This window comes from Acanthisitta chloris, unplaced genomic scaffold (assembly GCF_000695815.1).
Source record: "Acanthisitta chloris isolate BGI_N310 unplaced genomic scaffold, ASM69581v1 scaffold9602, whole genome shotgun sequence".
Lineage (NCBI taxonomy): Eukaryota > Metazoa > Chordata > Aves > Passeriformes > Acanthisittidae > Acanthisitta > Acanthisitta chloris.
In genome coordinates this window covers 90959-117761 of record NW_008661020.1, presented here as the reverse complement: position 1 = coordinate 117761, position 26803 = coordinate 90959, and the positions used below count along the sequence as shown (strand labels likewise).

General features: G+C 37.9%; 1 protein-coding gene across 1 annotated transcript; it reads right to left on the bottom strand.

Moving 5' to 3' along the window:
* On the bottom strand, positions 1 to 25969 carry LOC103797829 (chromosome unknown open reading frame, human C7orf72). The gene is given in 12 exon segments (XM_009070064.1): positions 1 to 93; positions 95 to 125; positions 3244 to 3351; positions 14587 to 14691; positions 16717 to 16784; positions 17249 to 17298; positions 17301 to 17384; positions 18016 to 18064; positions 25430 to 25554; positions 25588 to 25796; positions 25798 to 25885; positions 25888 to 25969. Coding segments are annotated over 12 exon segments (1092 nt in total).
* Between the last annotated feature and the right edge of the window lie 834 nt (positions 25970 to 26803).

Sequence of the window (26803 nt, the reverse complement as noted above, 5' to 3'; positions counted from 1 at the left end):
CTAAACTGTAATAGTTTCTTGTTCTGTCTTGTTGGAAGAATTCTGAGGACCAGCTGGAGACACCAGTGGAGACAAAGGTCCTTGGTGCTTATAACTGAGACAAGCTTCCATGTTTGGCTATGTATCTGTAGTCACACAAAGACAGAAAAAAAGACTTTCAAAACATGTTGTCATATTCCTAAACATTCCCTCTTTTCCCCTCTCACTGCTTTCTTCATAAATGGCTACGCCCACTGACCTCAAATAACATTAACAATTTGCAATATTCCATAGTATTAGAATCAGCCTCCTTAGGAAAAATGGTGGTAAATCTTCCTAATAGTTGTTTCAAAACTAACCTGCACACTATCTATGCAGACCTGCTAGGAGAATGCCAAATGCTGTCAAGCACATAAGGCCCCGTGGTGCATGAAGGTGATCTGGAGATCTGTCTTTCAAGCCTTCTAAAAATACACTGTTGGCACCATCATATGCTTGCTTTACAGCCCATGGTTGACACACAACATACCACAGAGTTTTATGCTCACTCACTCTCCAAACAAAAACCATCTTTTTTAACCTAAAGTTACCTTTTGAAATCTTCAAAGCAACTTGCTGAAAGGGTGTAACCCTTCTCTCAAAAATCAAACTAAATCTAGCACTGTCTTACATTAACTATGGTGAAGCCAATGTGTTTCTATGCCACTTGAGGTGTAATTGGATTTGTGTTTTCTGTGTAGCAGTAGACAGTTCTTTTAAACACAAAACAAAACAACAGATAAAACATTCCTTCCTATGCAAAAGCTAAACATCTGCCAGCATTTAATTGCATTAAAGGATTTTGAAACCTAATTTTCTGACTTCACCTTGGGATTACCTGGAAATAAAAATACAATAAAAACACATCAATAAAGCCCGACACATAAAAATGCTACTCATATTCAAAGATGAAGAAACCATACTTCTTCTGTTGCATATCCTATACAATCCTGTTGACTTCAGAATGTTTAACACTGGTATAAGGGATTTTACACCACATACTGTGGCAACTCCATGTGATAGAAATACAGTGCAGAAGTGGTTGCATGCTGCCTGGCCTATCTGATATTGCTGAACATTTTGACAGGAACATTTATTAGACCATGTTAGCAGTAGACAAGAGCCTCCCTTTGATACCCGTAATTGTCTTCAGGAGACTGACCATATGTTGCAGACTTGTCAAATAAAGAAGCTATAGAACATCCACCACATGTAATCACTTGCTATTTTCTGAGAAATTATTACAATCATGGCTTGAGAATGATCAAAGAGAGAAAAAAAAAGGGCCACCATTTAAAAAATGGTAAGAATGAGTTCACATCCTACATGAAGAGCACATGGAGGTGAAATTCCAGGAATAATCTCACTTCCCTTCACCTTTCCACTACAGTCTAGATTGGTCTGTGACCACTGAAATAATCAGAATATTTTATTATTTATTTTACAAAGGGAAAGAATCAAATGTTAAGCATCTCTCTTTTATGGGCATCACTAACTAATGTCGAGGGGAGATTCTCAGCATCCCTCTTAGTTTTACACAGCAGCTTCATACAGGTCTAGAACCTTCCATCTTAACTCAGTGAGCACTAACTTACTCAACAAGTAGGATCAGAGAAAGTAAAATGGAACTGTCATAATTTTGCAACCAGGGATACCACCTACTGCTAATAGATAGTATCCATTAGCACAGAAGGAGATCTCTCATCTTGTTGTCCAGTGAAAACAAAGAAAATTCATCCACTGTGAGCCACATCCACAGTAACATCTATGTAAAGTAAAAAAGAAGTAAACAATGTGTTTTCCTTTCTTAGATCACAGTGGCACCTGTATTTTTGCTCTTGAAATCTGGTACCTGTCTGAAGTCTGCCAGTGATCTTTGCTAGGGATGCATTTGCCTTTTTATTTGTCTGTGACATTTACAAGCAAATTAGTCTTGCATCAGGCTGCTTTGAGTTCAGGTTTGTTAGCCTACAGGGACTCAGGACTCTGTTGCATCTTTTCATTCCCTGTCAACAGCAACCTGTGACTATTGGTGACTGCCTATTTTCCAAGTATAAGCACAAAAGAAAAAGAGCAGAGGTGACTGGATGGAGAGCAGCAGAAACAGAAGTCAGTGCATTGATCACAATGATGAAACACTTGACAAGATGAATTCTTTAAAAGCCAGGGAGCAAACTAAAGCTTCTCAAGTGTTTTCTGGATACCTTTCACTGACAGTGCTGAAAAAGAGTGTGATGTGTTGTGAACAGAATCCTAAGGCCAATTAAACAGTTTAGTTAGAATATAAATTTCTCAGGAAAACATGGAAACTTGGGATAGTTTCACTATATCCTAAATCATTACGGATAACAAGAAAACAGAATCTAAAGCACAAAATCATAAAGGAGAGAGAAGAAACAAATAGCTACTAAGCCATTCTAAAGCTACTGGGAGAAAGGCTATGTTGGTCCTTTGCCAATGTCAGAATCTCTTTGTGTTAACAAAAGGGATGGGATTTTTCAGCTGTTCTGAAGTCTCCAGCTCTTTTTTAAAAACAACAAGTTAGACATCTAAATACTTATACTGGCCTATAGTTTTAGCAAGTCTTGTATGGAAGAGCAAGAGAGAATAAAAATTACTAATTCACTTCAAGAGGCAGCCACAATAGTGATGGGGAGCTATGATGATCTTGTAGTCACAGGGTCCTGGGCTGCACCAGTGTGATGGCATGGCATGATTTTGCCTCTTACTGCCTTTTAAGTAAAGCTACCCATTTTTAACAACTTTTTTTGTATAGCAAATACCCATTTCATAGGTCTGCCAACACCTAGTTGGTCCACATAGTTTTGTTTCGGGAATTTTTATCTTTGACATTCATGGGTCTCTTTCAAAGCACAAAGAGATTAGTTATAAAAAAAAAAGTCACAAAGCATGACTTAGCAACCATAGCTAAAGAAAAAATTTATCAGTGCAGAAATAATCCATGTTTAGAAATCATGATTTACCTCAGTGATAAGGTACATTCCCAACACATACCTTATGATGTTCCAGAAAAATTCTAAAACCTCAGAAGGATTTCAGCCTAGCATGACAGTAATGTAGTGGGATTCAACCCCAACTGTCTAGCAGTTTTTAAGCCAATGGTATGCCATGCTGAACATTTAATTGTTCTTTAACTAAATAAATGCAATTATGATTTTCCCTGCAATCTTTCTGAACAATCTGAGAAATATACCTCATACCTACCCATGCATTTGTGCAATTACTGATGGGGTTGTTGATGGAAGATTAGAATTTGCCGGGTGAGTTGCTGACCAATGAACCTTGCCAGTGTATCCAGGGATATTCGGAGATCTAAAGGAAACAGTTAAAGGGGGGACAGGGGTGGAGAAAGAGTAAATTAAATGACTATAGGCTTGAAATATGACATATAGATCAGTTCTAAAACAGCTAGTGTTTATCAAAGATGGATGGGGTAAAATCTCTTCATAATATAATGAACTGAAGTAGCTTCTTTAAGGCTGGTGAAACAACTAGCTGATCAGCTGGGCCAAAATGTCTGGTTAGACATGGCAAAAGTGAATTCTTTAGTGACCTTTTTTTCCCCCAAATTGTTTAGGTTTAATATCTGTATGATATTCATGATTGCAAGCAACATTTAATCACAAAAAAAAGAAATGGTGTCACAGGGTTTTCATAGAGCACAAAAAGCAAGGAAATATTCTTTACAAGTGTGATAGAGATTAAGCTCATATTTAGTTTCCAGCTTCAAATATGGAATTTAGACAGGAGGCTTTGAGCCAACATGTGTGATTTCTCATGGGCTAAACCACAAAGGATTTCCCAAATTATTCTAAAGTTCTCTAAATTTTCCTTAGAATTTATTAAAAATGTATATACATATCACATCAGCAATGCTACTTAGACACATCAACTTAAATTCTAGTTTAAGTGCATCAGTAGACTGAGAAATTATATGCCACATCTTGGAAAACTAAAGCCTTTCATTATTTCTGATGCTAAGTTTTAATGTGCAAATGAAAAGCAGAACTTCTTAAAGAGACAGAGAAAAAATGTACTTATCTGAGGTAGCACAACAGAAAATTTTGCTGGCAATTGCTGCAAGGTGAAGCAGAGATAGACAAACTTAAAGAAGAAAAAATGTACTAATATGAATTCAGATAAATAATCCATGAAGATTAGAAATAAAACAATATAAACCCCCAGTATGATACCTGCTTTTGCAATACAAAGTTATTCAGAGAGTATCATCAATACTGTTCTGTATTGACAGCTCAAAATAGGATGCTGCTACATTATACATACATCCAGACTGTCCATACACATGCAGTAAAGGCTCATGATAAGCCTGAATGGACTCAATATTTGGGATTATAAACTTTGCCTCCATTAGTCCTTTGTGTGTCTTCACACCACATGAATGATAACAGTGCCTACTTTAAAATAATTACTAAGGTATTTTTTGGTTCCCCTGTACTCTGGGTAAAAAAACCCCAAAACAGTTCCTGAAATTATAAAGTGCATAGAGCTATTACTTTCATACAGTGAATCAGCTAATTCTCCATGACTATGTTCAGCATATGATGCAAAAATGGGCAAATAAGAGAGATGTGTTTTATCAGACAGTGTATCTTTGGCTTGCGTACAAGGAAACTTGGCTCTGAAATTCCTCACCAGAATAGCAGAGGTAATGACAAAATGCTGTATCTATCTACCAGAGTTACAATAAAGGACTGTGGGTGAACTATATTTGCCATGGGAGCATTGGTGGTATATGTTGTACTCTTTGTACCCATAGTTATCAGAAACACCATCTAGTTCTTTGTAATGTTTTCGAGTAGCCTTGCACTAACGCATACATGCATACACTGCTACTCTCCCTGGCCATGCTCCAGTGTACAACCCTCCAGAGAAGATGGCTTTGTAGAATCAGTACAGCAGTTTTGTAGCACTTGGAAAGCTGTTACCTATAGGGAATCATCAAATAGTTGGCTGAGCAAGTTGCAAATCTGCTCTGTCTTGACAGCAGCCATGCAGGGGCAACAAGTAGGCATGACAACCTAGTATAGTAGTAGAACATATTTTCAGAATTGGCCAAAATAACTTGCAGACAAAGTTGATTTTTCATGTCCAAATAGACAATTGTTAGATTATGTGCAGATTAGGTGACTATAAAATTTCATCTGCATCCCACCAAGGGACACAATGGATATTGGATGGCTGATACTTTGAAGGTATCAGTCAGACTCTGAACATAGTTTTACTACCCTGGTGATGTGCTACATATCAAGATACATCTCTCACACGTAAGAAAATTCTATTGGTCTACTTGAAATGTATGGATGTTACAGAAAAAAGGAGCAGATCACAACAAGGAGCCCCATATTAACTTGCAACATTTTATAAGCCTCTTTGAAGTTAACTCACATAATAACTACACAACTGTGGAGATATTAGAATACACAGTGAAGTGTTTGATTGACAAAATCCTCTCACCTTTGAAACTTGCAAGAGTAGAAGAAAAGACAAAAGCATCATAGATGGCCAAACATGACCCAAAAGATATCATGTTTGGCCCATGATGAAGATGTGTTCTAGACTGTCTGTTAGAAACAACTGGCAGAAACTGGTACATTCATAACATGTCAGAAGGATGTAGATCTGAAAGAGAGATGGGCAGAGAGAAGCTAAAAGTATGTGGAAAGTAAGTAAGCTTACACTACAGTAAAGCAGCTGCTGCCCTGAGAACCTGCAAAGAAGATGCAAAAATATACTGCGGTTATGTAGGTGATAAAGCAGAAGAAACAGAGGTAAAAAAAAATACCCCTTTGGGTTTTTTATTTTTTGGATCATGCTGTCTAGCTCTTGTGTGCTTTCTCTGATGAGCTGCTAAACCATATCACTCCTGCTAAAGAAAACAACTAAGTGCCAAGCTACCACTGGGCAACACACAAAACTCCTCTGTGGTTATGCTGTCGTCATCAAGCTTTCTGTAACCATGACATCTCTCTTGTTCATACACTTCCTTCTTATCATCCCAGCAGCTCTTAGTCCCAACAGTAAGACACATATAGTGTTGACAGCTGAATCTGTGCAACACTAAGATTTTTCAAGTGGATTGAAGTGATTCTGAGTGCCTTTATTTTGGTGTGCCTCTGTTTCATATGTCCATAGAATCATAAAATCATTAAGGTTGGAAAAGACCTCTGAGATCATCCAGTCCAACCTTTAGTCCATCACTGCCAAGCCCAACACTAACCATGTCCCTTGGTGCCACATCTACACGTGTTTTAAATACCTCCAGGGATGGTGACTCAACCACTTCCCTGGGAAGCCTATTCCAGTGCTTGACAACCCTTTCCATGCAGAAATTTTTCCTAATATGCAATCTAAGCCACCTCTAGTACATCTTGTGGCCATTTTCTCTTATCTTACTGCCTGTTACCTGGAAGAAGAGATCAACCCTGACCTGGCTCACAGGTATTTGCAGAGAGTGATAAGGTCACCCCCGAGCCTCATTTTCTCCAGGCTAAACAACTCCAATTCCCTCAGCTGATCCTCTTAAGACTTGTGCTCCAGGTCCTTCACCAGCTCCGTTGCCCTTCTCTGAACATGATCCAGTGTATCAATGTCCTTCTTATAGTGAGGGTCCCAAAACAGACACAGGATTCAAGATGCAGTCTCATCATCTCAGGATGTCTTTTAAGATTTTTATTTCCTGGTAATGTTCAGGAAAAGCAGTGTGGACTTAATTTAGTTTGCCACTCACGCTGACATTTAGAGCCATTTGAGATGCCTTAAGGTATCTGAGGAAATTCCCTATAGCAGAGGACTTGCAGAAGACACATATTGTTCTGAAGCAGCAGCTGGAAGTGATGCTCTAGGGTGCCTCCAGGGTAATGGATGTCCAGGTTTATCATGTTAATTTCATGTCAGCTGTTTTTATGGAAGAAAAATCAAAATTCCCCCAAATTATATGTAATTCTTGAAAACCTTGGATCTAGCACTTCAGCTTGAGCAATGAAGGTATACCAGTTCTTTGTGCAAAAATTCTGTCTAGGGAAAGCATCTGGTAGATTGTTACCTTGCACTTACAAGCAAAATGTTCCTAACATCTTACTCTCTCCTATTAACACTCCTGTATAAGTGTCATAGAATTAAATCACCACATTAAGTCATTAACTAATTCTTCTGGTTGCTGCAATTATAAAACAGGCCTCTCAGGCCGCACTCATGGTATATAAGACTTGCAACTGGCTCCACCTCAAATTCCCTTGCAGGAAGACTGATATGTCACATGTTTGTGGCCCTTCTTAATCTTATTTGCCTCCATGATCCTTTCTGCCAAACAGAATAACCTGCGGTAAAAATGCCTCAGACATAATCCTATGTCAGGAAGCTCAATGCATACACTCTCTTGTGTTAGGAAATAACATACCTGAGAATAATTGTGAAGTCAAAACAAAGTGCTTAATGCAGAGCAGAGAATGGGACAGACAGGATTTTTGAACAGTGCAATCTGGATTGCATTTCATACCCTTTTCACTCAGCCATCAAAGCAGGATAGGGAATGGGTACTTACAAATGGATTGGGGGTTTCTCAAAGGAGAAAACCATCAAAACAGCAACTTCCCAGAAATATTTTGAATCATGTTGAGCTGGAACATTTGGTTTCTACAATTTATTACAGTTTTATTCTGCTTTCAACTTTTTCAGCCCTCCTTTTTAGTATGGGGAAATATTTTCCAGAAACAATGAAGCATTTCAAGTCAGCAATAAAATCTCATTTGTAAAATGGCAAAGTAGGATATTCCAGCACATCCCACCCCCACCTCAACCCCATGCGAATCATGTTGAGCTGGAACATTTGGTTTCTACAATTTATTACAGTTTTATTCTGCTTTCAACTTTTTCAGCCCTCCTTTTTAGTATGGGGAAATATTTTCCAGAAACAATGAAGCATTTCAAGTCAGCAATAAAATCTCATTTGTAAAATGGCAAAGTAGGATATTCCAGCACATCCCACCCCCACCTCAACCCCATGCATGAGTCCATTCCAGCACATCCCACCCCCACCTCAACTCCACGTATGAGTCCAACTGGAAGCCCACTTAAAAGGCATACATGGTGGATAAACTGTCTGTTTCTGAAGAGAAGATGCGTTGTGAGAAAGCTCTTAGGCAGCCCATGAAAATGACTATGCAAGGTGTGATGCATCAGAGAGTCCTTTTCCCAGCTAATTGTGGCCTGTGAAGTTTCTGTGGTAACTTGAAGTTTTAAGGGATGTATGCACACAGTCAGTTGGAAAATGACTACACCAAAGAAATATGACCAAAGTCACTACAGATATACTGATGTGATAGCATTTTGCTCAATGTGCTTGAGAAACCATGAATGAAAGGTGGTTTCAGAGAATACCTTTGTGCAAGAACTGTGGGACTTGAAACCCTTAGGACTTTGTCTTGCTGGAAAATGTATATATTAAGTTTCCATTTCAACCAAGTGCTTCTGGTCAGATCCTGTCCTCTCCCTGACACAGACATCCTCTGTGGCCTTGGACAGGCCACCTCAGTCTTATCAGTCTGTATCTTTCAAAAACCAGTATTGTAATCTATTTTACCAGTGTTCTGGCAATGCATTAGTTGATGCGTCAAGAGTGCTGCCAAGTAACTGTCAGTCTGTGAGAATGCACATGCATTGTGTAAGCACTGCCCTCTGCTGAGGATTATGAGACCTGAGGAATTACGAGGAGCAAGTTTAAAAAAGCTAATGACTGCCAGATTTCTTACTTAATTGTGGAGGCAGAGACTTTTAATGTGGAACAAGAAAACATAATCACTGTCCTAACTGCTTTTGTCAAATTACAAGAGGCAGGTTCTGATAAGTACCACAGAGAAAATCAGGAAGTTGCTGTGCTGTAATATGAAAGACACACACAAAAAAGCACAAGTCAGACCTAACTCCTGATTGATATGAATGCTGAAATGCACCAAGTGTGCTACACTATTACTACACTAAGTACTGCCAACTCGCTGAGGGTGTAAGGGAGCTCTAACAAAGCCAAGGAGGAGTTATTTGTGCCTATCAGACTGAGCGTTTACCGCAGCCCTGCCCATGAATGCTACAGAGGAAATCCCCATCACCAGCGTGGGAGGCTTTTTTTTCCATTGACCCTTAAAACACCTGCAGAACTAAAATACCACATAGAGCATAACCTTATTTCAGCAGCTCATTGGGGAAGAGGTCAACAAAGGAAAAAAGCTGGTGGCTAGGGGTGGAGGAGAATTATACAAAAATACATACATATAAAGAATTTTAAGGAAAACCCAGCACATGATTATGCTAGAAATCCATATGATGCGGTAAAACCAATTTCTCTATGGTTTTCAAAATTATTAGGGTCAAAATGCACTTCTGAATAAGACAGAGAATTTTTCAAAGTAGCTGTTAATAACAAGAAACAGTGAATTGGGTCATTACTTATTTTCACTTTTTAATAACATGAAACATCCCAAAAGTGCCCAGAGAATTTAGCAGTTTGAGCCTTTCTGGAAGGCACTGTAGCTGTGCTGCAAGGTGTTCTCCCCTGTGTAACTTGCCCAAGGGAGATGAAAATACAGTGCCTCTCCAGACTTTGGACTGTCCTCCTCTTCCTTGACACACATTTGGGCTGGAGCAGCAGTTACACACAGACAATCAGACTGTGGTGTTTGTGGCCAGCTTTTCAGAGGAGTTTAGTGATCAGTGTGCACCCAGAATGTGAGCTCTTTCAAAATTCTGCTTTTCATGTGTGGTTGATATTTTTGAAACCCTGTCTGGCTGCATAAAACATACTCTTTAGCACTCAGTTGCTTACCTACTTACATGGTTAGCTATGTGATATGTAAAAGCTAATGCAGCATTTATCTCCCACAAATAAATAGACAGTATAAGCAAATAATCAAACTAGTAAGAAACAAAGAAAAAATAACCAAGGAAAACAGACACAATCAATTCAGAGTTTAAAGTCTTGTAAAAGCAATTACAGAGGTCTCATTTCTGCAAAATATATGAACAGGTACTCAATCCTACCCCTGCTCAGGAAATCTTGTTAAGGAGATACCTTTAACTCACTGACTCCAATGAAATTTGCACTTCACGGGTTTGAAAGACAAGAAAGCAAATACAAAAGACCAGTAGGGAAGGTAGGGAAAAACCAAGACAAAGAAAATATGCACAAAATTTTGGTACATTTCAAAAGACTACAAAATCCATTTGAACCACCAGACAATTGTTGTCCAGTATACCTAACAAAATTACACAACCACCATACAATGAAAATACAAAAAGGCATCAAACTATCCAATTTGGAACCTCACTAGTTACTGGCATAAAAAGATGAGCTTCAAGCCTGTAACACCTGTGCTCTGACAATGTAGTCCACTCAGTGGAGCACTGAGCTGTAAAACGAGACCAGAAGTTTTAGAAAAGATTTTGGGGGATCTGTTGGTGAAAAATAACTGCATTAGAAAGAGATTTTCAGAGTGCTCTTTCACAACAACTTCCTAATTTTTTGACTTTCTCTTTGAAAAAACCCATGATTTCTGTTACCCTCGGCAAAGAAATGATAGAAGATTCCAGCTTTTAGGCATGCATTGCAACATAGCCGAGGACGAAAGGGAGGAACAAATTCATTCTAAAACAAATTCAAGAGTGCATATAAAACCCACAGATACTAAGAATGATGCCACATTCCATGGCTGGAACAGACCTCAGGAGAGCATGCCATTGATGCCTTTCCCCCAAGACAGGTTTTAATGAAAGCCTGGAAGAGCATGAGAAGAATTGAATTATGATCCAGGATTTTTGGTCAAGTGTGAAGATGAAAAGTGTGACCTGAAAAGCACTTTCACAGCTCTCTTAGGGAGAATCCCCTGATCATCCTAGACTGCCACCAAATCACAACATAGTGATGATTAATAAGTTGAGATTCATAAATTTAGCACTTCTAGATGAATCACAACACTTATGGCATGGCTTTTAACATGTGCTGAAGGTGCACACAGCTATTCCATGTCTGAATCACCGAGAAAAACTGGATAAAACATGACTAAGATTCCTAAATATTCACTTGCATCTCAGTCTCACTTGTAAGACCTATGGTCATCATTTTGTGCTAATTCATACTATTTAAAACCAAGTTTCAGCAAAGCACCATTTCCAAAGATTAAAGATGAGAATTCAGTTTAAAAAATGGCACAGGTATGGGCTCAGGATATATGACTTTTCATTCCTAACTGTGCTACAGATTCCAGATGGGATTTGGTAAACCACTTTGTCACACTGCACTGGATTTCCATCTGCTAAATTTCCAAATTGCATGGTAAGGAATTCGCAATATTATCTACAGTGCTTGATATATACATGGCAGCTTTTCACAACACTGCTCTTATATTAGGGGCTTTTAGGTCAACTACAGCACAAGTCAAGATTTTTATCATTTTTCTAATTCCTTAAGAAAAAAGAAGAAAAACAGAAGATGGTTTCCTGTTCTGCCAAAAGGAAGAGAGAGTGGGTGGAAGGCTAACACACAAAACATGCCCAGGTTCACCACTCTTCCTGTTTGTCTCTGCAGTTACATGACAGATGACTCTTAGCTACTTGCAGCTTTACTAATAATTTGAGTGGCAACCACTTTTTTGCATGGTCTGGGGAAGAACAGCATCTCACTCCAGAGAAATGCCTGGACACCAATGCCGTTGCCCAAGTGCTACAGGCAGGAAGTGCAGCTGCTAGTTCATGAGAGTGAAAGTGACTATCTACAAAGAGATTTTTTACACTTACGAAACATATTTAGCTTCTAAATCCAAAGCATGTATCTAACTTTTCAAGGATTTTGGTGGGAGTTTAGCAGCCTTAAGACCTTCACACATCTTTCCGTGACTACTGGCAAACACACAAAATGGGATAAACAAGTTACAGGCATCAGTTTTATGCCTTCTGCCTTTCTTCTTCTGCTTAAAATCATAGGAATCTTGTTGTCTGACAGTCACAGACAGAGAATAAATATGAAAAACTTAACAGAATTTTCCAGATAGAATTGAGTTTTTCACAGCTTTGAGATGTCAGAATCTTTTAAGGCTCAGAGATCTTGGTCTCCTGGTTGTCAGAAATCAAGGAAACCCCTAGCCTTGCTCACTAAAACCCCAAAAATTGAGATGCAGCATACCAGAGAAGGTAATACAGAACCAGTTGCTCTAACTTGCAAATCCACCATGGCATCATATACTGCAAATAGTTCCAGACAGGATGTGTACACATCAGCCTCCATCCTGCAAAGCTCCACAGCAACAGCAGTACAGCCTAGCAGAACTATGGGTTAACAGCTCTGTAATTTCACATACAACTCAGACAACTCTGTTCAGCATTAAGTTATATGCTCTATGTACTGCATTTTAAAAGCACATTCATTTATCAATAATTTTTATAGTATTTTATGTTCTAATTCAAGCAGAAATGTTAGATGTAGGCTGTGAGAAACCAGATGACTTGTGGAGGAGGTGAGATTAAACAATCAGAATGGTGCATTATGTCATAAAGGCTTGGCATTAATAGTCTTGGTTGCAAAAATATTGGTCAAATTTTACTACCTTATAATACTTAGCACCTTATTTTGCCTCTGAACCTGCTGCTGTATTGAACAAGGATGTGTGAAGAGTGATGTGCTGTTCCCCACGTGTGTGACAGCATGTGATGCATTGCAAAAGGATACACATTCTCCCTGAAACTGACATAAGAAACGTGAATGAACAGATCTAAGGTGGCACTCAGAAATTCCAGCTGCTTATGAGGCAGCTCCCAACAAACAGGAATGTTTAGCACGTACTTTGACATGTGAGACCCAGCATTATGTCTTTTCTTCAGAACAGAGAGAGTAGTATTATTAGAGCTTCTGTCCCTCTGCTTCTCCCAGTGAAGTATCCATTCTGCAGTTTTCTCACGAATGTGAACTGTGCAAGACCACTTCAAGGACACACAGGAAAGGCTGAAGCAAAGTGAAATTCTGAACAAGTAAACAGAACAGTCTCTTTCCTCTTTTGTTTTAACATTCTTAGTTCTTACCATTAAGCTGTTCCTTTTTACCATTTTACTTTCTCAAAAGTTTCCAACTAATGCTTAATACTAGCTCAAGCTACTACAGACAGCCTTAGGCTTAAAGTGCAAACCTTCAAATTTCAAAGTTTGTGATCTAGCTAAAAGTAATGTGTTACTAAGAGCATTCAGGGAGCTTTTGCACACTCAAAGGCCATCTAGTGACTAAAGTTAAAAATCACACACTTTTAACAATGCAATATTCAAGTCATACTACTCATCAAACAATGGTACATGCACTTCTATGCAACAGACCTATTCACTAATACTGAAGAACAGGAAGCATTTGAAGCATGAAAGTATGGCATAGTTTGAAAAGAAATGCAACTTTTTTTGAAAGTAAGGAACCTATTTAGAATGGCATCAGCAGAAATTCTTGGTGCATGCTATGCTCAGAACCTTCTCTTCCACGTCCTTCCCACTTGAGATTTGAAAGTAACACAGATCTGTTTCCTACTGCTGGGCACTTACAGGAGTGCCTGTGTTAGCCTCAACATCATTAGGAATCACAAGTCAAGTGTTTGGGGGTATGATCTAGCAGATGTGCTCAAAGCAGTTTCATATGGAACCCTTTTCAATTGAGGAAAACAGAAAGGTGCCTGCCGAGCTCTTAAAACTTCATTGTGCAATTAGTCTAGCAAGATTAACAGCAGGAGAGACACTCTGATTTCCATTTTAGCCTAGGTCAGAGCCTGCTGATAGTGAAGAGTTCATTATACCACAACAGTATATTGCACTGGTGTTACCACAGGCAGCTTTTACTTCCCAGGATGGGCACACCAAGGGTAGCTTTTTTAAGTCTGACAGTCATTTATTGTCAGTTCATTATGGCCATTCTGTGCTAGATGGATGGCAGAGTCACTTGGGTCACAGAGCAACTCCTGGATGGAAAACAACCCCTAATCAACATTTCTGATTGAAGAGTGTGACGCATGGTGTTAGGAACCTAATTTCCTCAAAACTATAACACTAATGTGATTACAATAAAGAATTGGGCCTTAATGAACTATGAAAAATTCATACTTTGCCAAAACAGATTGCGTTTAAGCTTACTGTAAGAGAAGTAGATGGATAAAATCTGTTATACCATCATCTCAGTAGACATCTCTCTGCTCATTTTGTGTCAGCTTCCCTGACTAACTTTATACATCTATGCTGGGTGGTCCTACAGACCACTGTAGGGAGTTACCACTGTAGGCCATTTACTCAGTTATTAAAAAGGCCTCTGAAACTTCAGCCTTGAATCTGAGAGCCTACTGTCCTTCCTGTGTTAACAGACTTCATTCAAGTTATTAAAAAGAATAATGAATGTTCCCCCCAAATCTTTCCATTCTTCTTGCCCAAGATCAGATTTTTTAACTGTTTTTCTCCTTTCCCAAGCAACAAGACCTCAAGAGGCAGTATCAAAATCATAGTAATAAGGGAAACATACTGTGCAGTGCTTGTGTAGTGAAGCTTGAAGTTCACACATGGTTAAATAGGATTAAGTATACACTGGCTTTGTCAATGCCTTCAAAATTTACTGCACCAACACAGCCATTGCTTGGATAGAAAGGAAATCAAAGACAGGTACATTATTCATAAGACAGCTGGTGGAGGCAGCTGAACTGTATACTCCATGTTCCAAAATTCTAGTTATTTATTAAAATGGTCCACAAGAAAAAGAGAGATGAACTGCCCTGGGTGCTTGGCATGTCCCAAGATGAAAACAATCATCTGCTGAACTTGCAGCACATGACAAATGACAGCTCTAGTACATATGGGCAGAGAGGAGGCTTGGGAAAAATGGAGATATGATAGAAATGTGTCATCTCTTGTCTTTTTGGCTACACTTATGATCAGACTGGGATATTCTTACAAAGAGGAGATAATAGATTCTGATTTCTAGTTTACAGGTAAAAGGCTGGAGTCATCCACAAGAAAAGGATACTCAGCACACGCTCTCCTTTGGCACCAGAAAACACCTTAAGATTAGGCAACATAATCCATTTACAACTCTAGTTTCAGAAAATGGGAGAGGGACTGCCTGGGCTTAATCAAAAATGTAGAAAGTAGAAACAACCCAGAGACACTGTACTTACATATACAAAAGGATATAATAGGTTCAAGAGCTTTGGCTTACATTGCTAAAGACAAAATGGATCAATCACTTTTTTTTTTTTTTTACCAGACAGAGCATTCTGGTAGAATATTTATGGGGTCCCAAAAGACAGGTGGTGACAAGTCGAAGTTTTACTCTTGGAATGATGTAGTGTTCATTTGAATTTGGTAAAAGACCATGGTAAATAATTAGGTTGACATGTAGGTTAAATGAACCAGTTGGGCAGGAGAATCTCATCTTTTAAACTCCTCAGACACTGAGACTTCAGTACATTTTGTAGGATAGTATAAGCAAGTTTTCTTTACAAATAAACTGCTTCCATTTTTGTAACACTTCTCTCATTCAGTTTTTGAGAGCACAGGGAAATTTAACATCAGGTTTGAATGTCTCTGTTGGCCTGTCCCTGCAACTGACTGTCACTGTTCATGTCTATATTTCTTTGAAAGACCAACATTCAAGAAACCACGGTAGCATTTTCTATCTATCTATAGACCTTTTCTTCCACTCTGCAGAGGTACCTGTCTCTCCCATTGTATGCCTCACTGTGCCCAGTAGCACACCTGTCCATTGAGTTTGTCTGAGCAAACTTGTTGGCTCATGGCCTGGAAAAGAGAGGCAGGTTTTTATTTGTCATTATCTTTTTTCTTTTATAATTTCATTTGAATTTTATCATTCCTTGACTAACCTTTCTTTCCCCATCTCTATTTGGCTTATTTGAGCTCTTATGAACCTTCTGTCACCCTTTACTGAGCTCATCTAAAATGCCTCACTCTGAGATAGAATAGAATAGGTGAGATACAGAGTGAAGACACTGATGCAGAGGTGATTGCTTTGGATTCCACAGACAGCAAATAAAACCTTGAGTTTGTACATGTGTGTGATTACCATGGTGTTTTCATAAATGCCATATCTTCATGAAAACATCAGATGTATGAAGTCATGACAATCATTCACTTTACAGATTTCTTCTGTTCTGCTTTTTATATTTAACTCTCTCACAGGAGAAGCATGTCAGACCATACTTTTCATACAGTTATTGACTGAATATTGGTGGGGGCTGCTCCCTTCTGCCATGCCTGCAGGGAGAGGACTAGAGGAAACAGCCATAAGCTGAGACAGGAGAGATTCACAGTAGATATTAGAAGACGTTTTTTCACTGTCAGGTTGTTCAGTCATTGGAATATGTTGCCCAGGGTGGTGGTGGAGTCACCGTCCCTGGAAGCATTTAAGACGTGTCTGGATCTGGCATTGGAAGATATGGTTTTAGTGTTTAGGTGTTGCAGCAGAATGACAGGTTAACAGTTGAACTCGATGATCTTAAAGATCTCTTCCAGCCTTGATGATTCTATGATTGTTACTAGTTATCGAATGCTGTTGAATTTAGTTTTCTGAAATAATCAACTGCACACTGACTTCATAAAGGAAGTGTCCAAACAACTCCCATATTCACAAACCTTGAAATTTACAAATTGACAGATCTCTGTGCAGAGGCAAAAGATCTTGTTTGAAATCTGTCCCAAAAGCATCCAACAACCTAAAATCATAATTTCATGCTTCTCGTAGGCAATATTACCTAATTCATTTGACTTGCTAGTTTTTTCATGCAGCAATCAGAACCAATTGCAGGACTGAATTTTAGTTCAGCAAAAATAATTATTATTACAGTTAATAATCACAAGTAAACTAATTTAATGTAAAATTTGTTGAGGTACAGCATTATTCCTATCAACCAATTTTTCATTAATATCCTCGTCCTCTCTTTTGATATTATGCATGCATATCTTCTTCTGTAATAATTTACCAGAGAGGGGGAGGAAAAATATGAAAAATTAAATCATTTAAGGCAATTACTGGAGTGTGCTGATGCCCTTAAATGCTCACTTGATTCTGTTTTATTTGAAAACATTCCTGTGTGTTTATGTGTATGACCTACACAAAATGTAGTCTCCACTTCACTAGCAAAACCGAAAAACAGTTGCCAAGAAATTGTTCACTGACTTGGTTTAATTCAGGTTCAGGATTGTACCTCCTTTTCATGAAACACTGGAAAGAGGATCAGCCAACATTTCCACTGTTGATTCTAGAGGCTGGATTTTGGAAGGTAACAAATTCTCCCAAGGAACTTCTTCATAAGCTCTAGATCAATAAAAATGCAGAGAAAAAGTTGCCGTATTAATGAGTGACATTGGTGCCTAGATAATAAGGATTATGTGACAAAGAAAGATGCAGAAAACAAAGGTGTATGTTCCAGTTTAAAAGGATATGAAGAGCCCAGAATTACATGCAGCTTGTTGGGGAACAAGTAGTTATGGTACAGTTTCACAGGCTTATCTCCTTCAAAATGGTCTTACTAATTGAAAGAGGTAGTTTATCTTCCAATAAGTTTACAGTGGTGATGGGATTTATTTTTTCTAAATTTGAATAATCACTTAAGTGAGACAGGACATAAATAGAGATTAGACACTAGTCATATCATGTCTCTGACAAGCGTTGAAGGCAGATGTACAGAATGCTCTTCTGGAAACTCCAGTTTCTCTTCACTGCCTAGTGAGGAAGTGGAGATGAAAGGCACAAATTGGATGCAAGCTTCTAGATAACCAGAGTTCATGAGATGAATCCTATACTTAATGTTGTTAAACAGCAGAAGTTCTGACTGATAGAAAATTTGTTTGTAACCTTATATGTTCTGCGCACAGTAGCAAAAAAAAAAAAGATGAAAAAATGAAGCAAAGTAAAAACTATTTTAAAAAGAAATGATGTCTCACTTTTAGTATTTGACTTGTAGAAATAGTACCTTGCTTTTTTTTTCTCCACCTTGCCGAAAGATCACTTGATTCCTAAGGGAAATCAAATACCTGGGAGAAAGCAATTCTATCAACATATATGACAGTGATTACTTGTTTAGAGTGACCTATATGTATCTGCACTTTCCTAGTTTACCATCTTCTTTTGTATCAGAATGTGAAACATGTAATTTCACATACTTCACCAGCCAGCACCAGAGATCAAGAATGGATCTATTTCTGAGCAGTTTTACTCATGAAGGAAAATGTAACACAGTGAATACTAGTTTAAAAACTAATAGAATGTCCTTGCCCCTCTCATCCACAAGAATGTAGCTCTCCATTTGTTATATTACTTATAAAATGACACAGCAAACACTTTGCAGTCCCTCACATAGGCCTGATGTATTTGTGTGATGTTCATTGCCTCAAAAGGGGTCCAACTTAAAGAGTTATTTAAGCATGTGCAGCACTTCAAGGACTATGAATAGTCTCATCAGTGCCGAAAGATGAAGGATGCCATTACATTTTTGGTATGGAAAAGATTTAATTAGACTTGCATTATGGAATTTTTTTAAATTATTATTTATTTACTTATTTGATTGTGACTTTCATAAAATGAGGAAGTTCCTAAGTATTAAATAGATAAGCATTTCTATCAAGTATGAGCTTTTGGAAGCTTTCATACATTCTGATATTTTTGCTCTAACTGTCTCCAGGTACACATAACTGACATTGATAGCATCAGTCTCACATTACAGTCTAAATGTCTTAACCAGATTAACACTAGCAAAACTGAAAATTGTTGGGGCAATAGCCACCATTAAAATCTGGCCCTGGTTACTGGAGCTCTCCAACCTGAAAGAAAGGGCTTCCTATTATGTTAAACAATTTGCAGCAATCTTTATTGTTTTAAACTGGATGAAAATAACACATGGCTTCCCATAAAAATTGATGCACCTATTATGATTCTGAATTACAAACTTCCACAAAACTATGTTAAATGACATGGAACATGAGGGTAAGTGATAAATAATGATGGTTTCACCTGCTTCATGCATTGTCATGAATAGTACTAACCGTATAAAGGAAAGTATTTATTATAATAATAAAAGCTTCCTAATGCAAACTGAATGACTGATTAAATTCTGCATTTCTACAGTTACATAACTTTTGCCAACCCTGAAAGAAATAAACAATCTATTCCATGAGCAGTAGGCGACTGATTTCCTAAATGTATTTCTCTCTCCTTCATCCTCCCAACTTCATATTCCAATAATTTGTGCCCTCCCTAACCAGATCCTGTAAATCAGGCTTACCCACCAAAAAGCTGTATGGTATGGTAGATCATACGTGTGCTGATAAATAAGTCAGCTGCTGCCAAAAAAGAAAGATGTTATAAAGTCAGAGCTTCAGCTCCCTCAAGAGAACACTTGTTTATGTCTTAAAGTCAGAGCTTCAGCTCCCTCAAGAGGAACACTTGTTTATGTCTTTTTTCCAGACTTCAAAAATTTTGCAGAGATACCCTTACCCTTCAGATGTTTATATCTTTCAAATTTGGCAGAAAATTGTCCAACAGGCTTAAAGTTATTAGGGGACAACCAACAGATAAATAAACAAGACGAATGGAAACAACCTGCCTCTTTAGGGAATCAGGAGAAAACCCACAAAATAATCCCATCAATCAGGCAAGGGATATATAAGAGAGCATCATCCGAACTGCTGTGCCATTAGCTAAGATAATTCTTTTGGTGACTTTGAAAAAGGTGTGTTTGTAAAAATGTTTTGTTACACTCTAGTAAGAGTACCAGGTGGCCATACAGCCATCACACCACTCTCTATGTGAACACTGGGCACTATTACTTAGTATCAAGAATGTACTACTTAAGTAGTTTTCAACCTGCTTTTTAACTTCCAGACCTCTAAAAATCTCTAAAGTGTATGAAAACCTTTATGTAGTAAATTTATACTAATTCATAACAGTTGCTTTTCCTAGTTATTAGTAGAAATTTTAGGTATACTTTGCAGAAAACAGTTCAAAGACTAAAACCTGAAAATCACTGTGCAGAATTCAAAACTAGTTCTTTCAAAACTGATCACTGACAAAATGTAAAATAAAATAATGGTTTTCAGTAAAACAGACTAAATTTAGTATCCTAATGATGTATGTAGGTGCTGAAATCATATGACCTGTTTTTTAAAAGAGCTTTTTGCACAGTGTGCTATAACTCTCAGTTGCTGCTTTTGAAAAGTTGGACAGAATTTGTGGCTCAAGAAAAGCTTTCAAACAGAATCGCTCTCCAATTAAAGCAACTGTTTTTGAAAACTCTCTTAAACAGGTAATGTGCTTGAACTAAAGACAATGGCTTCATTTTCATTGCCTCAGCCTTGTGTGAACTTTAAATGCTCTCTGCAAATATACAACCTGTACTCATATGGGAATATTTCCATTTTTATGTCTGACTTGTTTTAACTACTTAATAGGCATGTGTACTATTTCCCTCTAAAATAAAGAGGTAGGTGGCTCAAATATATCCATCTGTGTCTCCTAGTAGTTCCACAAAAATAGTCTTCCTCTGGTTCATTAATTGAACAGCTGGAAAAGGTGCAGCTGTTTATCCTTGTGTTGCATGTGTAAAACATGTCGACTATGATGTCCTTAGGGGAACATGTATATCACTTTACATTTGCTTTGATAATTTTACACATTAATTTCTAGAGACCTCTGCTTTTGCACTGTATACTGCAATTTGCCATCTTGACTCTACTGTCCTACTGCCAGAATGATTAATCTTCTAGCATTTAACTTCTTTTTCTGTCAGTGAAAAAATCTAGCATAAAAGCTGCAGGATATCTTTAAGTCAACTTTCTGGAAGTTTTCATCCCACTAATGGTTTGCTCAGTTCACAGGAATGAAAATGGCATGATCTGTCCTGTCCAGGCTGGGAACTCATTGTCTTGGCTTTGTCACTTTTAACTAATAAGAAGCTTAATGATACTCTCAGTTTCAGTTCATTACTTAAACTATTCTCCTAGTCTGACAAAAAGGACTCAAAGATGGATAATGATTTTAAGGAATTTCTGGTTTGGATTCTGAGTCAGAAACTGAAAATGCCCTCATTCCTATTCAAAGCTGTTTCCCAGAAACCATGAAAACCAGAACACCTTGCTGGTTTGTTTTTGAAGGAAGAAGTGAGGATCTTGGTTCACCACATAAAGAAGGATGCAGAGATGCTGCACAAAACTTACATGCTTCGCTGCACCTCGCAGTTGTTCAAAAACTGTGCACTGTTTTAGACCTCTTATATTTTAAAATTAGAAGTAATGACTTTAGTGGGTCCAGTGAGAGAAAAGAATGCCAAATGAAAGATTTTCAAATAACTCTTCCAGATTCTTTTGCTTTGTTCTTTGGTTAATTATTCCCCTTCTCTTTATATATGCAAAATGAATATAATCCATTAACATTACTTCTTGTCTCTCTTCTAATCCTTTGAAAGAAAAGGCTACAAATGACCCCCTGAAAGCTATTTGTAAACAAGCATAAACCCCATCAGTTTATATTGGAAAGGACATGCATGACAAATGAAGCAACAGAGAAAGAACAAAGTTGTTGAATCACTCTGCTATTGGGCAAGTGAAAAGCAAATGCAAAGTGAAATAAATAACTGTAGGGATGACAAATAATCAAACCCTTAGTGAAACCACAGTTGTTTAATTCAATGGCACTCAGCCCTAAAGAGATTATTTTGAGTTTTTGTACATTATTACCAGATGGCCTATTAGCTTATTAGGCAGTATGCTATTACATAATTCATTGTCTTATGGGCATGTAATAGCACAGATATTCTTGAGCATACTGTAGGCCATTTTTCATTCATAGTTGACTTTGTTTATATGCTACAATAGTTATGAGTGTCCTTGCATTGTTAATCTGAGGATTTCCAAGTTGCAATTTTTTTCCCCCTGCTTTGCTGTACATGCTGTTGCCTCTGATAAAACTTTCTGCAGGCAGATCAAGGGTTTCATCTCACTAAGTACCTATGTTACAGCTAGGGCTGCACCAGCATTGCCTACAGTTATTTTCTATCATTATTTAAGAGGCAGAAGGGGCTGGAATCCTACCTCCATATGCCTCATGCTCAATATGCTGCTTAATACTGCATTACTCCTGGATGATTACTTCTCCAGAGTAATGATTACTCTGGAGAAAATGCTTAATTCTTCAGCAGAGGAAGCACTGGGAAAGGAACCCTTCGTATACAAAGGCCATTAGGAAATTAGTATAATGTGACCACAATTATTTCAGTAAGTTCTGCATAAAATTCTTCAAGAGAACCTCTTAATGTAACAATGGAAGAAAGATAAGATCTGCACATGGATTAATAACTAGTTAGAAGATCAGAAACAGAGGGAAGGGGTAAATTATCAATTTTCCAGGTAGATAGAGATTACTGGTAGAGAGACCTTTGGGTAACCCATCTGGGCTTAGGCCTTTGTTGCCTAACATGTTCACAATTTACCTGGAAATAGAGGGTTGGAAGTTAAGTGATGTGTTCAAAAAGCAAATGGATATATTAACAAAGGCAAATCTGTGAATCCATGACTACTAACTACAAACACACCATCTCCTGGTCAAGAATCTTTGATCAACAAATCATCACATTATAGGAAAATATGCAGAGGAAATATGATGACTTTATTAATTATCCACAGTCTTGGATGAAATACAGGACTAGTTGTGCTTTTGGAGAAATCCATATAGGGCCACTCTAGCAGCAGCATGAATTAACTGCTTGTTTCTTAAAGAAAAGGGTTACTACCAAGTCTATAGGTAAACTCAACAGTGTTTCCTATTTCCCACGTTTTGAAGAAAACTGTGTCTGTATATGTGTTAGCTTCTACTAGGGGCAAGAAGTCATCTCTGCTTCTTAAGACTTGTCAAATACCCATGTTCATTCTGTAATCCCCATGCCCACCTCAGTGTTAAGCCTTACAAATAGAATAACATTTGCAAACTGGATATGGGGGCTTTGTCATGAGGTTCCCAAGTACAAATATACCTGTCTGGTCAAATTCTGAGGTCCTTCTAATAACTGCAAAGGAAACTTGAGACCACAGAAAAGTGTACAAAATTCTGTTGTATGAGTGAGAGAAAGGGACTCTACAAGCAAACAGTGCCAAGACCTTGTCTTCTAGCATTGAGCATCTTCCCTATACTGACTGAGAACTCATGAAGAATGGCTCTTAGGCTGTCTCTTTACTCTGGTAGGCTCTGATTCTCCAGTTTAGAATGATGTTTGTCAGCTTCTGACATTTGCTTTGCTATTACAGAGCTTCACTGAGTTTGCTTTTCTCAGCAGATCTAAAAGACTGCTGGGGAAGTTCCAAGTCACACTGCTGACTGCCAAAGCCATAGCACTACATCTTCTCACAAAGGAGAAGCTCCTGTTTGCTGCAGATGTTTTATATACCTCAGCACATCCGTCTCAAAGGCTGCTTCTGTCTCTTCTTTTTTATACATTGATCCCAGACACAGTGGACAAAATGACTGTAAAATTTGCTTGCAAAATGCCTGACTGATCTCTGTCTTTCAGCACAACTTCCCCTAACGACTTCGCTATGGAATGTCTTGGGTCTGATATCTAGAAAGATTAGCAACTTTCATCACATCACATGCCTGGGGGTTGGTAGTTGGGCTCTGAATCATACAGGTAAAATCTGGAATTTGTTTATAGTAGCCAAAAAGCAATCTAACTTTTATATCTATATTTACACATTTGTAGTTAATAACTCAGCATCACAGGAAAACTTGTAAATGCATACTAGGTTTAGAAGAACATTTGCACCACTTTCCTTAAGAAATTTTTGCTGAACCACATCTGATTCAAGGTTTGTCCCTGAGTTAAGTCTGACTTTTTCTGACAGCTTCTGTAGAGTCAGCATTTCACTCTAGTAGTGAACTGCACCCAACAGAAAATCAGCAGAAAGCCACCAGACAGTTTCTATCTAGTTTCTGGAACTACTCTCCATTTCAGACCACTTCCTTGACTATAACCCGAGTTTGTCTGTGTCCATTTCAGGTGTGTCTCTATCTGCCACAGTATCTTTGTCTCTGTCTGCTTTTATTTGTATTGGAAATATTAATGGTCAGATAGAATTGCATATCTCAAATCTTCTTTCCCCTTCACTTTTTCACAGGCTTACAGAGAAAAATAGCTGATCAGTTTTGATTGATGTCTGAGATCTAAATTCATATGCAAATGAAGAACACAGTAACTAAGAAATAGGATTGAAAATTATATGGGATGAGAAAGAAAAAAAAGGAAAATTATGTACTCTCTTTTTTCATCCCTTGTGGTTTCTTGGGTTCTTTAGGGTTCTAGGACTGCAGTAAGAATAAAGATATTTAAAATGCAAAGTTTGAAGACAGAAACAAGGAACCAAAACGACTGCCTGAATTTATGGCTCACAGAGACTTTTTGGTGACAATAACACATATAAAGCATCGGTAACTATGCAGTGACTAACTTTACTAGTGCATAATAAAATGGAACAAGGAGCTCATTTACATTTCTTTACCGTGTTCTAAGAAATGCCTTCCCTCATCTAAAGGCATGTAGGGTGAGATACCATAAAATTTTGTTCTAGCTGTAATGAGCATTTCTCTATGAAAATCACTGACATTGACGTAATCTTTATAAATATCCAACCATATTGCTTATTGCTAATTATGTTTGCTTTTAGAAGCCCTTGGCAGATACTTCTGCTTTCTACAATTTTTATTAGAAAATTCTGAGAACACCAACCTAATTTTGCATCATGTTACAAGTATTGAATTCCTGTTTTGATGCTGTAATCAATACAAAATGATCAGGCTCCACTTAATGTTTAAGACGTTGATATAAAATAAGAGGATAATATGTACTTTGACCAACATGTGATGGTAGTCCTGAAGAACTTCTGTTCTCTGCCCAACTAGACACTGGAATAGATCTTTAAATGTACTGTACTGCAACTTGTCAGGAAATATGAAATGACAGAAATATCTGGGGGATTTCCTGACTCTGGAGTGATTTGTTATTTTGGTTTGCATTAAGTCAGGTGTTTGTTAGAACTATGGTACGGAAATTAGCAATTTACATAAATAGATTTTTAAAAGCAACATTAATTACCTTCAAAGATTATGGTTTTTTTTTTAGCATTAGAATTCTCATTAAAACTTGCTGACTGGTACCTCTTTGCTACAGCAGGGACAATGAATCACACAAACACCCTACTGCAGTTGTTATATTCAGTTTAAATATCCAGGACAAATATATTTTACAGGCTGTTCTTTTAAGACCTTGGGAAATGGAGTTCAGAAACTCAGTTTACTTATTTGTTAAGCATCACTGACTCTTTTGATGATTAAGAAATAAAAATAGTAGTTTGCTCTACCTCTGAGTTATGCTCTGGGAGAAGCAGTTGACACAGCCCTGGAGTTCTGCCTTCTGTCCTGGCTGATTTCCTCCAAGAAAGCTCCTATGGGCAGGTTGGGCTCTCTCTCCTATGATGGGGACTGTTGGTGAGTTTTCATATAACTGTAGTCTACCAGGGATTCAATAGCTCTTCCAACATTAGGCTATTGTTCAGCATCAGTGCCTGGACTCACACAGCCTGAGCAGGGATCTACTAAAGGCACATCATCCTGGTGTGACAATAAAGGGTAATCTGCCCCTACTGGAGGGGCGAATAGACAGAATTTAAGGAAAGAACTAGTTTCTCTCTTCAAAGCTGGCAAAGTCATGATTGTTCTAAAGACTCCTCACAACAGGCATGCACGTCTTTACCAGGCATGGATACTGTTGGTGGTCATCTTGTGAACTGGTTCAACCGACAAGGCAGACTTTTCAAAGGCACTTGCCTGCCTTTCAGCTCCATCAGAAATCACAGCCATTCTTTTCTATTGTCCTTATGTGGCTCAAAACTTAAAAGACACAACTTGCTCCTATTTCTCCAAGTTTCTGAAGTCCCAGCCAACAAATCACAGTAAAACTAGAGGTCATTCTCTGGAAAATCAGTGCATAGAAAAGCACGGCAGTGGTTTAAGTACTGAATTCTTTCCTGAAAAGAGATTTATCAAGTATGGGACAAAAAGAACAGAGCCACTGAATGTGCAGAATTTTTCTGTTGCTTGGCAATGATGGAAAACACCTCAAAATGAAATGCCTCCTGGTTTGAAACAAGGTTCATACATACCACTATAATCTAGTCCTTCCAGGGGACGCACATAGAAGCCTTAATAGGCACTACAAATTGCTTGCTCATCTAGTAGAGACAAAATTAAGGTTTTTAACCTTACTAGGAATTATATGGTGTTATAAGTATTTTAAAATAAACCATTCTGTTGCTATCTAGATCACAAATATGAATTAAATTTAAACATAGATTTAACATAAAAATTTATCAAACACAACAGAAATAGGCAAGTCCAGAAAACTTAGAGTTATCACTTGGAATGAGAAAATCAAATTAACATCAGAATTTTCCATGCAGCTTAATTATCCCCAGAGTTTCGACTATTGTTCTATCAGGTTGGCAAATCCATAATGTCCCAGCTCAGAATAAGCAGCACTTATTTCCTAATCCCAAAGTTGGTGGTATGCATTTAGCATTCTAAACAAAAGCAGTCTGATTTATAGAGGTCCTCTCTCAATGACTTCAGTGCCATCTGCAAAGATCTGTCTTTTCAGAAAAATCAAACTACATTCATTTGGACAGTTTAATTCAG